The sequence below is a fragment of the Chrysochloris asiatica genome, unplaced genomic scaffold (assembly GCF_000296735.1).
Source record: "Chrysochloris asiatica unplaced genomic scaffold, ChrAsi1.0 scaffold00029, whole genome shotgun sequence".
In the NCBI taxonomy this organism is placed as follows: Eukaryota; Metazoa; Chordata; class Mammalia; order Afrosoricida; family Chrysochloridae; genus Chrysochloris; species Chrysochloris asiatica.
Genome location: NW_006408547.1, coordinates 18,898,200 through 18,912,093, shown reverse-complemented (window position 1 = coordinate 18,912,093; position 13,894 = coordinate 18,898,200). Strand labels below are relative to the sequence as shown.

The 13,894-nt window shown below is 40.7% G+C and overlaps 1 protein-coding gene across 1 annotated transcript in view; it reads left to right on the top strand.

Moving 5' to 3' along the window:
- The window catches only part of CARS2 (cysteinyl-tRNA synthetase 2, mitochondrial (putative)), a 165,674-nt gene that overhangs the window by 33,011 nt on the left and 118,769 nt on the right, over positions 1-13,894 (top strand). The window contains exons 4-6 of the mRNA XM_006851542.1: positions 3,916-3,987; positions 4,098-4,203; positions 8,500-8,583. Of these exons, the coding sequence (XP_006851605.1) occupies positions 3,916-3,987; positions 4,098-4,203; positions 8,500-8,583 (262 nt within the window). The remainder of the gene's footprint in view (positions 1-3,915; positions 3,988-4,097; positions 4,204-8,499; positions 8,584-13,894) is intronic.

Below are 13,894 nucleotides of genomic sequence, written 5' to 3'. Positions count from 1 at the left end.
CTACCAGAGCTCCATTATAGATCATTTAATAAAATGGTTCTTCAGCAGGAGAAGATGTTTAAATTCATTTAAATTAAGAGGACTGAAGATTGAAATCACGATGGGAAAGCAGTTTTTAGCCATCATGTTGACAAAGTCTAAAAGTTTGATAAGGTACAGGAATTGGTACAACATCTAAGAAAGGCAGTTTGGTAATAGGAGCCCTGTTATTGCAACAGTTTTAGACTTTTGGCCAGTTGGTGGTTCGAACCCACTCAGTAGCTTCTTGGGATCAGCTCCCATAAAGACCCTAGCTTAGAAAGCCCCATGGGGCAGTAGTGGTTATGAGTCAGTCTGCTAACCTCAAGGTCAGCAGTTCAAAACTACCAGCTGTTCCGCAGGAGAAAGAAGAGGCTTTCTGCTCCCATAAAGATTTACAGCCTCGGAAACCCTAGGAGTCTGAACCGACTCCACAGCACATAACCACCATACCATGTATATACATGGAAAGAGAGAAATGGATAGATTGATTAAGGAATTTTCTTGTGTGATTGTGGGGGCTGGCGAAATTGGGGTGGGGTTGAAATTCTGACAAGATATGTATTTATAATCATGAGGCAAAATCCTTAGGAAACCTTAGGGTTTCTCCTTACCACGTTGTAAACAGTAATCTGCTTTACTTCTGACCAACAGATGTAAATATTGTTGTTGTTACTAAGTACCTTTGAGTTGGTTCAGACTCATAGTGACCCTGCATGAGATTCCCAAGGAGCAGCTGGTGGGTTTGAACCACCGGCCTTGTGGTTCAAACTGACCTGCGGTCCAGTATTAATCCTACAGTGCCACACCAGGACTCATTGTGGATTGTGGTTGTTGTAAAATGCCATTGAGTCAATGCTGACTCATAGCAACCCTGGATAGGGTTTCCGAGGAGCAGCTAGTGAGCTTGAACCACCAACCAGTAGTTATTGTTACGTGCCGTGGAGTCGATTCCGACTCATAGCGACCCTGTCCAGGGTTTCCAAGGCCGTGAATTTTTACAGGAGCAGAAAGCCTCATCTTTCTCCCGTGGAACAGCTGGTAGTTTTGAACCGTTGACCTTGCGGTTCACAGCCCGAATCGTAACCGCTATGCTAGCGGAGCTCCTTTACAAACCAGTAGAGGACAGGCTAAATAATCGTGCTACATCTATAAAATGTAATATATGCAGCCATTGAAAGGAATGTGGCAGCTCAGTCTGTACCAGCATGGGGAGACCTGAAATAATCTGAAGTGCATGAAACAATGTGCCGACCACTGGGTAGAGTTGTACACTGAGGACTTACAGAGGACGATGCAAATGCGTTTATCATCATATTCGTGCTCGAGGAAAGCTGGTAGCAGTGCGTGCCTTCTGGAATGGAAGGGGGGTTCTGCACACTTCTTTATGAGGTGTGATTTGCCTTGGGAGTGAACTACCTGTTCAGAAGGCTAAGATTAAAGATCAGTATTTAAAAGCAGCATGGTGGTTTTTAAGACCAAAATCGTAGAGTATTTGAAACTTCTGAAGTAACAAGATCACACTGAATTTTAGGCTTTTTTTCTTCCTCTGTATACACATACGTTAACTGATTACTATTTTTAAATGTCTGTTGTGTTTTGCCACAAAGCTATATACCACAGGAAAATGACATTTTACATTTATATATTTATACACACACACACAGATGCAGTGTTCAAACTCCTAGCAACCCCCTATAGGGTTTCTGAAGAGCAGTTTGAACCACCAACCTTGTGGTTAGCAGTCCAGTGCTTATCCTGCAGCACCACACCAGGACATACATATACTATGTATATATTCGACTCTTGGTTTGGCAATGGACTGTGAGCCGCACGGTCAGCAGTTCAAACCCACAAGCTGCTCCTTGGAAACCCTATTGTTGTTGCTGTTAAGTGCCTTTGAGTTGATCCATAGCGACCCTGTATAGGGTTTCCGAGGAGCAGCTGGTGAGCTTGAACCGCTGACCTTGCAGTTCAAACGGCTTTGCAGTCTGGCGCATTGACCCACAGCGCCACACCAGGACTCCTTGGAAACCTTATACTGGGTCACTAATGAGTCGAAACCGACTCAACAGCACTTAACAACAACAAAGTGGAAGATCAACGCGAAAAAAGATGACTCCCAGGGAGATGAATTGAAACAGTCGCAGCCAACCATGGGCTATATGTAACAACGATCATGAGTCTATCATAGGACTGGGCAGGGTTTCATTCTGTTGTACAGTAGGGTTGCTATGAGTTGGAACCAACTTGATGGCACCTCTAACAACAACAACAATGTATTATCTCTTTAATAGTGATATTAATGTAATATTTTCCATTTACAACCTTCCTACTTCACTGAACCCTCATAGCAAGCTTAGGAATTGTTAGATGGTATTTTCTCTGTGTTATAAAGAAACCCTATAGCTGAGACCTCTGTTGACTTGCTCAAGATCACAATGCTAAAAAAAATAGGCACTACAGTAGCAATGCTTACTTTACAAGATGAATTTCTTCAGTGAATATTTATTGGCTGTGGGTTTTAGGAACTGTTGTTAAAGTGATGACTGCGCTTTTTCAAAACCCTGAGCTAGAAATTTGATGAGCTTCAGAGTGCCCTGGGGTGTGTACATTGAGGAAGTTGTTTAATAATCTGAAATTACTTTACTCATAATTAAAGGTTTTCTGTCTCACCAGATTGTGTTAGGCTCAGGTAAGATATGTGGGCAGCACATTGTTGAGTACCATCGAGTCAGTTTGGACTCGTAGATACCTTGTATAAGGTTTCCAAGGAGTAGCTAATGTGTTTGAAACATCAACCTTCGGGTTAGCAGTCCAGTGCTTATTCTACAGTGCTGCACCAGGACACCAGTGTCCTTTGTGGATGCTTATAAATGTGAATGAAGGAGCTCTGGTAGCATAGTGGTTGTGAATCGGGCTGCTAACCTCAGGGTCATCAGTTCAAAACTACCAGCTGTTCCGCGGGAGAAAGATGAGGCTTTCTGCTCCCGTAAATATTTACAGCCTCGGAAACCCTGTACGGGGTCACTATGGGTCGGAACCGACTCCACGGCATATAACAACAACAACATAAATGTGAATGAGTTTGCGTGGCTCATGTACTATGTGTAGAAAATCAACAAATAGGAATCCTGGTTACGTTTCAGAACTTTATAGTGTCTCCTGCTTCCTTTTATAGTGTTTTTCCTCTGAAAGAGTAATAATACTACTATTGAATAAACATAGTTTTGTGCCACAGATTCCTTTGAAAATCTGGCAGAGGCTGTAGATATATGCCCCAGAAAAGCACGTACATTCATAATTAAATGTCGGGTTTTGTGCTTTTATCTACCCCCAGAAGCCCATTCGTGGTACCTGAGGGACTTAACACTCCATTGAAAAGAACTGTATTTTAATGTGTTAGGCTAGTTTCAAAATATTTCCTTAGGGACTTCCTTTTTAATATATTTCTGACTTGTTTTCTTTTGTCTCCGGAGGTTATTGCGTACAATGGGAAGTCAGGTTTCTTGAGATTGTGTAGAGTAGATTGATTTTGCCCTTGACTGAGAAAAGCAGAGGATTTCTTGTTGATTTGTTTTTTTTTATTTGGCTTATTTGTCTTTGTTGAAATCATGGCATTTATTCCTTTGACCTATTTCACCTGGAAACAGGCTCAATAAACTAAGCTTTTGGTGTAATTTTAATAACTAAAATTCAGCGTATCTTGCCTTGTAAGTGACGCTGCAAACTCAAAGCAAAGCCACTGTGGGGGGCCACACAGCGCAGCCATTGCTGTTGGCCCCCTCGGGGACATGAGCTGGCTTTGGGCATCATGCAAGTAGACGATTGTGCTTGCATTTGGTTCTTTTGTAAATGCTCCAGACTTCTTAGTGTGTTCATCTCATTCTTTTGCAGATGAATATATCACCCACTTCTCTTGCCAGTTTTTATGAAGAAGATTTTAAACTAGATATGGCAGCCTTGAAGGTAAAGTTGATTGTTGGCAGGTGGTTAAAACACTGGAACAGTGAAGAGCCATTGTGACAGACCTCTGCTTTCTTAACTATGGAAACACAGTAAGGTTTTCTTTATTTCAGGTTCTTCCACCCACAGTATCCTTGAGGGTAACTGAAAATATTCCTCAGATAATTTCTTTCATTGAGGGAATAATTGCTAATGGTCATGCTTATTCAACGTTGAAAGGTAGGGTTTATGTTATCAAAACTGATCATTGGTGATACTGATAAGATTTTGACATACCAGGCATATTTATAAATTGTTGGAAGACATGCCAAATGCTTTACTTTTTTTTAAAATGATCCTTGTATTGGAAACGTTGTGGGCTTTTCTATAACTGTTATATTTCTTTGTAAAACTGATGAATCAATTCTTTTAAAAAATATTTCCCCCCGTTACAGGAAGATTTGAATAGACATTTGGAATATCCAGTTGAGTATCTAGAGAGCTAGTCTAGATAAGGAGTTCTGATATGGCACTGTGGGTTCATGCACTGGACTGCAAAGTCAGTTTGAACTGCAAGGTTGGCGGTTCACCATCTGCTTCTAGGAAACCCTATACAGGGTCGCTGTGGGTTGGGACTGACTTGCCAGCGCTTAACAACAGTCTAGGTAAGGGAGTCCTGTTGTAGCACTCCAGGGTAAATACTCGAATACAATGTCAGTTTGAATTGCAAGGTTGGGGGTTCAAATCTACTTGTTGCTTCTCAGAAATCCTATACAGGGTCACTATGAGTCAGAACCAACTCAACAACTCAAACAACAACAGTGAAGTCTAGATAAAGTAAATACGGCAAAATGTTAATATTTGTTGAGCCTCAGTAGTAGATATACAGTGGTTCATTGTATTCTTTCAATTTCATTTGTTTAAAATTTTTATAGCAAAAAGTTAGGGACAAAACCAGCACTTCAAAAGACCCATTTAAAGATCAGCAAGTGTGTGTGGGTATATCATTTTTTAATGCGTCAGTTGAAAGTAGGTTGCCGACATCATAACATATAAGCAGCTTGATACTTGAACATGCTTCTTTGAATAATAAGAGCGTACCCGCTGCATATCTACAATGTCATTCCTAGACCTAAGACAATTCACAGTAATTCCCTAATATTCCTCAATATCCGATCCATATGGAAATTTACCAGGTTGACCTGGTAAATTTATTTTACAGCCCCCTCCCCCAAAGTCAGAATCTACTCCAGGTCATGTGTTGTGTTTGGTTGCTATGTGTTTTGGTTTTCCTTTAAAATGAAAGCGCTCTGGTAAAACAGCGGATTATGAGTCGTGCCGCTAACTGCAAGGTCAGCAAAAAGATGAGGTGTTCTGCTCCCATAAAGGTTTACAGCCTCGGAAATCCTATGCAGGGTCACTATGAGTCAGAACCGACTCCACGGCACACCACCACCACCACCAATCTCAAATAACCTCCCTACTTTCCCTCCTTTGTTACGGGATTTCCAGAGAGCCCAGTTTCTTAGAATATAGTCCACACTGTGTCTCTGTGTGATGATTTTCACTACAGGAGTTTAATTTATTTAGGGGTTGCTACTTTTTGTCTGGTAGCCTCAGGGGTAAGATTGGTGTCCTGGCATTTTGTTACTTTTATGATCAAGCATGTTTTTCCGCCAGACCTTCCTTTCTATCTAGTGTTCTTAAATCCAAATCCTCGGTATCGCTTAAACCCCAGCCATGGTATGTTTTTTTACCTACCATACCTGAGCGAGGTCTCTGCATGTTCATGTTTTCACTCTACATTACCATTTGACAGCCAATTACACATTGCCTTCTTGTGCTGTTTAACATATTTTATCCCTACCTTGATCATAAATTCTGAGGCCACAAAAATCTTGGGCTTTTATTGACTAATTCATTCTAGTATCCAGGGTATATGTAAGTATTGAAATGTTCACTGCACGTAAATAACAAAGTATAAAGCCCTGTAATATACACTATTTATAGGGATTACTGGCCTGCGAGCATCTATCCTCTATGAAGTGGACCTGAGAGGATAAGATAAATGTTAGGGACCCTTTGGACCCCCGTAAACATGTGCTGAATTTACTCAATACTCTGTGCATGTAGAAACACTGGCTGTGCTCTAACTATATCTGACTTGCTATGTTTTGGTTTTATTTCCAAGAAAAACTATGTTTTGAAGATCTTATGTTTTTTAAACATCTTATTTTTAAAGCAAAACTGGAGTTTGCTTCAGAAAACACGGGATGGTCTTCCTGCTCGTGTGTGACTTGAGCTAAGACATACAACCTATGTGCTTCCATGTTTTAAAATCAACTGACTTATGTTCCAGAAGTGATTAGAGAGTCCTGTCTTAGCATACGTTAGGAATCAATGCTATTTGTTTTACTCTGCTTTATTGTCAGTTTGTAATAATGGTAACATAAATAGAAATAATCTAAAAGAAATTCACGTCACTGCAAACTCCATTAATTCAGAATGTGTATCAGTTCCATGAAGGTTCAGCTGTAATTTGATCTTTGAACTATTTGTGAAGAAATAGTTTGTTAAACAAAATGATAGGGTAAATGAAAGTAAGGGGAAATGTTTCCTCTGTTTTGGAGAGCAGTTTCTTTATTCTTTTATTTTCAAATTTTACATACGGTACTGTGAGTCATAATATTGTAACCTACTCTGATCTATTGGCGTCCTGCTATGGCACTGTAAGATAAGCACTGGACCGCAAGGTTGGTTTGAAACGCAAAGTTGGCAGTTCAAACCTACTAGCTGCTCCTGGGAAACCTATAAAGATTTGCAATGAGTCAGAACCAACTCGATGGCACTTAACAATGACTGTGATCTAACACGTTGTTGTTGTTGTTGTTATGTGCTGTGGAGTCAGTTCTGCCTCATAGCGACCCTGTACAGGGTTTCCGAGGCTGTAAATCTTTATAGGAGCAGAAACCTCATCTTTCTCCTACGGATCAGCTGGTAGTTTCGAACTGCTGACCTTGCAGTTTGCAGACCGATTCGTAACCACTACCCTACCAGAGTAGTAGCTCCCAAAGTTCCTCAGTCTCTCTTCTGTTTCGTACTGCTGTATGCCCAGCACCACGTCATAAACTGCATTTAAAGGAATCACCTGATGATATGGGTCGTGCTTGGGGAGTCACCTGAGGTCTCATCACCTCTCTGAGAGTGGATGATTCACTGTGGCTGAGGAATCTGCCGTAGATTTCCTGTGAGTTGGGTTGGAAAATGAGAAACCAGTACACATGCCTCTGGGTACTGCTTGTCCTGGTCATTGGATACTGCGTTCTTCTTTGTTATTTGCTGATAAAGTTTCCTTGATCTTGAAATAGCCCAGTTTCGAGGCCAGTGTTCCTCATGATTATGGGACAGTATTAAGAAATGTGAAACTTTAAAAATTGTAAAGATTGGAAAATTTGGATTGTGTTTGGATCCTTTTGATGAACATGTAAAGTTACGTATCGTTTATGGGCTCCTTGCTTGGGGACTGCAGGTCTGTGATATTTATCATGCCATTTTCACAGCCTTTATTAGCGCCGTCTTCTTCCTTGGGAGAAGCTGGTGCCTAGAAGCCACAGCCTGAGTGAGCTCTGGGACTCTCGTGGGTTGCGGCTGGGTTCTTAGCTCTGTGAACATCTCGCTTTCCAGCTCCGCTAGTTTTTATTCTCTAGTCAGAATAACAAAGGGTTAACTGTGTTTCTGTATTGATCTCTGACTAAAATTATCTTTTACCCTCAATCTTGAAACAAACAGGAAAAAGGCCCATATGTATGTCAGTAAAAGAATAGCCTCATAAATACTTCAAGTGTCGTTGTTAATTGCCATCGAGTCGGTTCTGACTCATAGTGACGCTGTAGGGGGCTTCCAATGAGCAGCTGGTGGGTTTGAACTGCTAGCCTTGTGGTTTGCAGCCCAGTGCTGATCCTACAGTGTCACAAAAATCTAAATAAAAGGATAGCCTTAGAAGATATTAGGATTAAAAAGTGTTGTTGTTATGTGCTGTTGAGTCAGTTCCGACCCATAGCAACCCTGTACAGGGTTTCCAAGGAGTGGCTGGTGAGCTTGAACTGAAAATCTTGTGGTTCAAGCCAACTTTGCAGTCCAGCGCATTAAACCACAGCACCACACCAGAACTCCAGGATCAAGAAGTGTTTAAATTATTAAGTTTCTCTTAATAACTAGTGTGTAATACAAAGCCCAAGAGCTGAATAAAGGTTACTGTTAACACTTACCTTTCCTTATTCCTGTTAAGAATTGTTTCAACATTTGACAAAGAATTTATACTTCACTTCCATATTTTCATCGGGTGTACAGATTCATGCTTTTATATTTCAGGTTTGTTTTAATTCTAGTCTAAAAGGTCAATAAAAGGGACCAAATGAAGACCAAATGCCATAATCTATCTTTACATTCTAAAAGCTTATTAAATATTCAGCTTATGTAAATGTTTATGTTGAAGGCTGAGAAATGATGAGTTTCATAATTACCTTTATAAAATAGGCAACGTCTACTTTGATCTGAAGTCTAGAGGAGACAAGTATGGCAAACTCGTTGGTGGGGCCCAACAGCCAGTCGGAGAGCCAGGTGGGTTGACCATACCTCCGCCCTTGGGGACCCTGTTAACCTCTGCCTCACATTGTAGCTTCTTGGGAGGCTCAAGCACAGATGTGGCTTTTCCTGCTTCCCCAAGTGCTTAGTGTAGAGTCCTGCACTAGGCTTACTCAGGGCATGGCCACAGTGACCTTACACTTGAACATTGTAATGTTTAGAATTCAATTCATTTTCTTGAATAGATGAAACATGTGTAATATAAAACTCAAACCACATGTGAAGCTTCTCCCTCTGACTCCTGCCATGGATGTAGATCTTCTCCCTGAAGATCTGTTCACCCATTTCTCGTCTGTCTACAAAGATGTATACACACATGGTATAGCATATTTTAACAATCTTCTCCATCTCTTTCTTAAAGATATTAAATCTCCATATGTATTTGGACCTTGTTCTGTTCTTAGTTCTGGTCTTGTTATGTAAAATTAATTTTTTTTAATGGAAGGAGGTAAGTATATACATCTAGATAAAAAATAATTTCAAAAGAATTCTAATTAAGAAAACTGAACGAGAACTTCAGCAGAAAAGATGAACTGGCCAAGTTATAGGACGGCCTTTGGATGTTGTCCTTCGGCCTCATAAAATAATCCGTTTATGTTAATGGCATCGTTTACTCGACTTTTCAGAAATGTTATTTGTTACATCTACCCAGTCAGTAGTACACTACGTTACGTACCTTCTCTCAAGCACCCAAGCAGAGAATTTCCGGGTCGTCCATGCACATGAGGTGTGACTACCAAGGGCATGGATTTCCTGTGTCTTATGGAAGTTTCTAGTAAGTTTTTAGTAGTTACACGTTCTAGCATCAGCCATACTTTTCAGAACTTAAATAACCCTTTTCTACAAAAGCAATATATCACTGTTGTTGTCAGTTACCATTGATTCAGCTCTGGCTCTTGAAGACCTTATGTGTAACTTACAGTGCAGCCCGACCCTAGCCACCCTCACAGCCTCTGCTCTGAGTGCGTTCGTGTGACTTTTGTCAGTTCATCTCATTGAGCATGACCCTTGTTTTCACTGACTCTGCTAACCATGACTGGTCTTTGCTGATAACTTGTTCAGAGTGAGGGAGTCAAACTCACCACCATCACTGCTTAGCACCATTCCAGTTGTATTTCCTCTAACACTGACTTGTTCGTTCTTCTGGTGGGCCGCAGTGCACTTAGTATTTCCTCAGTGACATCACACTTTGACTGTATCCTCTCTTCTGTCTTCCTTCTTCAGTGTCTAACTTTTAAATCTTTTAACAGCTTCAGTATTTTCTTCACTTATTATGATATTATCAACTCAGTTGTGAGAATTTTTGTTTCTTTGTGTTGAGGTGTAATCTTTACTGAAGGTCTTTGACTTTCAACAGTAAAAGCTTCAAGTCCTCTTCATTTTCAGCAAGCAGGGTTACATCATTTGCATATCACAGGCCATTAATGAATCTTCTTCTGATCCTGATGCCATGTTCTTCTTCATTTAGTCCGGCTTCTTGGATTATTGATTAGTATACAGATTAACTAAGTAAGGTGAAAGGATACAACCCTGCCACATGCCTTGTCCCGTTTTTAACCATGCGGTATCCTTTTGTTCTTCTCAAACGGCTGGTTGATCCATATATAGATTCTACACCGGCAACATTAAATCTTCTGAAATGTGAAATGTAATAGAAAAAGATCGGTAAATTAGGACATGTTTTTCCTAATAATTGATAAAACCATTCACACAGATTGAAAAATTTGTAACATCTTGCTGTATATCATTTCAGAAGCAAGAATTTTAACTTTTTTATGCTTGAAAGAATACAAGAGAAAACAAATGCATTGACTTCATGGGTTATTATAAAGAGGAGACCCTTATGGTCAACACCCATGAAGGAGATTCAACCTTACAGACACACCAGGCTGCTCACACCCCACAACTAAGCACAACCCCGCGGAAACTGGTGTGGAGGTTGTGTCTGACTTCTCTGACTACTCAAGGGGGGAGGAGACTCAAACTCACAATCAGCCCAAGACCAATTCCCATGAGGCACAGGTCAGATATGCCTCCACCCTACAACTTTTGTTACCCTATTCTGACTCCAACCATCCCCCTCTCATAGCCCTCTCTGCTTCACATTGGGATTCAGTAATACGTTGCAGTGACCACACAGAACTCATAGGGAATATTCATTGTTAGGCGGTTTATTACAGAAGTGAACCGGGTACAATTGAGGATTAGAAACAATTTAGGATGCAGAAGTTGTCCAGTCAGGAATGCCTCTTCTCTGCCGTACTGCAAACATGCCTCACTCTTGTCTATGGCCCCTCAGCCTCTTCCCTGCTCAGGCAAGTGTATAGAATAAATGCCCAAAGGGCACATTCTGCAAGCCAGCCTTCTGCCCATTGCCACTCAGCTTTACTTGGTCCATGGGCCCAGAAACCCACAGCTACTCTGTCTCTCTATGCTGCTGACTCTGCCAACTGCCACCACTTTCCCAGGGAGGGATCTCAAGCTCCGTTCATGACGCTTTATTCTGGATGGTGAACAGAGCCCTGGCATTTTTCTGTTCCTGCTTCTAAGACAGCTTCTTTTAAACCTAGCAGGATGACAAAACAAATCAATCTCAGTGTTAGAGTCTTTGTGCACCTGGTTTGCATAGTCCCACCCAGACTTTTGGTGGGAGTTAAGAAGACTTTGGACTTCTGGTGTGGCGCTGTGAATCAGCACTGGACTGCGAACCACAAGGTTGGCAGTGCAAACTCACCAGATGCTCCTCGGAAACCCTATACAGGGTCGCTCTGAGTTGGAACCGACTCGACAACACTCAACAAGAAAACTTTGTATAGAAAAGCCATATCCAGTAAATTTACGGTGCCACACTCCCCCTTCTTTAAGTACCCACTATCCCATTATGTTCGTGACCTGCCTTTCCTGGTGGTTCATCCAAGCATGTGCCCCTCAACACAATCATTTAGCCTTACCTGTTTTATATTTTCATGTCTTTTAGAGTGTTTTGTTTTAATCTGTGGTTTCCTCCCTCTGCAATTTACTTAATAAAGAAACATCACTTGTCATGTAGTTTTCTCAGTTTGGCTTTTGCTGTGTGTGTTCCTGTTTTGTACCTAACGCTTTCCTCTGTCCCATGTATATTTTTTCAAGTTGATAGTTTAACCTACAGCCTTTATGAGATTTTGAATTTCTGTAGATACCTATTTTTATAGATGCTGGTGGTGTTGTATTCTTGTTAAATGCCATCGAGTGGGTTCTGACCCATAGCAACCCTGTATAGGGTTTCTGAGGAGCAGCTAGTGAGCTTAAACCACTGACTTCATGGTTCAAACTGACTTTGCAATCCAGGACTCCAGATGCTTGTGTATTCTTCCTCAAAAAAGATATAATATCTGATTTATTTATTTATTTTTTTACTGTTGGTAGCAGCCATTGTTGCACTATGCTTATATTCTTTTTTTTTTATGAAAATTTATAATCTTGAGTGAACAAACATTTTGATATGAAATATTTCAACAAATAAGATTTTCTGTAAACAACCAAGCAATCAATTTTTGTGGCCACACCTTCATAATAAGTGGCTGTATAGACCGCTAGGTTGGTTTGAACTACAGTGTTGGTAGCTCAAGCTCTCTAGCTGCTTCTCAGAAGCCCTATACAGGGTCATTATGAGTTGGAACTGACTTAACAACAGCATTATGATCTTTACGAGGCAGGAGCATTAAAAGTTAAAAAGAAGGACCACATACCCTCCTGAAGGTAGAGATTACTCTGCCAATTTTGCTAATATTGTGTTTTTTTCTAAGAAGAGCTACATTCCTTCACTCAACCTTAATTTCTTTTCTTTAGCTTTTATTGTGAATTGAGTGAAGGTTAACATACAAGATTGTCAGCTTTATCCTCTACCAATCGTTGTTTGTTTGTTTATTTGTTTCATCTCAGTGATTATAATCCTCTCCCTGCAAAACAGTTACCCTGCTCCCTTCCTGTGGCTTCCTTTTTTTTTTAACGTTTTTATTTTGAATTGAGTGAAAGTTTACATGGGGGAATGCCAGTTTTATACTCACCTTAATGTATTTCGTTTCATTACAATGATCGTGCATCATCATTCAACAGTATTTGCTTCTGTTCCCTCTGAATTATTTTTTTTATGTACACAAAAACACTTAAGAATATGTGATCATTTAAATAATCAAAGAGCATGTTCTGCAAGCCTGCCTCCTAGCCACCAGTACACAGTGTTTCTCTTTTCGTGAATTTAGAGTCCTCAGCTGCTCTATCTCTCCATGTCCTCATCTGTGCCTCCATCTCTCGTGTTGCTGCTTCTCTGGATAGGGTCCCACATTTCATTCATGCTCTTCTCCCTTTATGGTCCTAGGGTCCTCTGTTCCTGCAATGTAAGATTAACTACTCCCCTCTTTTTGTTAAAAAACTTCTACCTTTACAGTTGTGACAGTCACAATCATGATAACAGTTACTCACTATTGAGTCATATGAATCTTAGCCCCATATCTGTTCACCAGACCCGTCGAGACAAGATGAGAACTATTCAGTGGGAATTCTGCCTCCTGCACACTCTGAAACTAAACTCCCTCTTGAAAACTTGTAAGCCATTCACTTCATGCCTTTATTACCCCCCTCCCCCATCTGAGGTGGCCAATGTCTAAGTTGCCTGGCCCTATCTACCCTGTGTACAGAGGGGATACGATTGATCCTTGATATGAAGATTCCTTCCCTTTCAGTTGGTATTTTGAGCTACTACCTCCATAAGTATAGGTTAATTTTCTCAAATTATAGCAATTTGATTCCTTTATCAAATTTTTTTTTATCTTTTAGTCAAATTCTGATCATCAAGCCGTCGAAGCTAGGTCAAATAGGTACCATCTGCAGGGCTTCCTTTTTACATCTTATTTTTCACAGATCAACAAAGCAAACGTATTGGATGTATACATGCAAAACAAAAAATATATATATTCATTTAAATGTCCAAAGGGTACATATTGTGAGCCAGCCTCCTGCTGACAGCACACAGCCTTACTCAGCCCGTGGGCCTGGAGTCCTCGGCTGCTCTGTCTCTTCCACTGCCTCTGCCGTCGCCACTCCGCTAGGTAGGATCTCACCGTCATCTCATGCTCTTCCTTCTTGATGGTCCTGGGATCCGCTATTCCTAAAATTAATGATTACTCTCTCTTTTCACTTACACATCTTGTACAATTATAGTTGTGACAGTCGTGATTAATCATGCTACCAGTTACTCACAATTGAATCATAAAATCCTATCACCATCATCTCCTATTCCCTTTCCCCA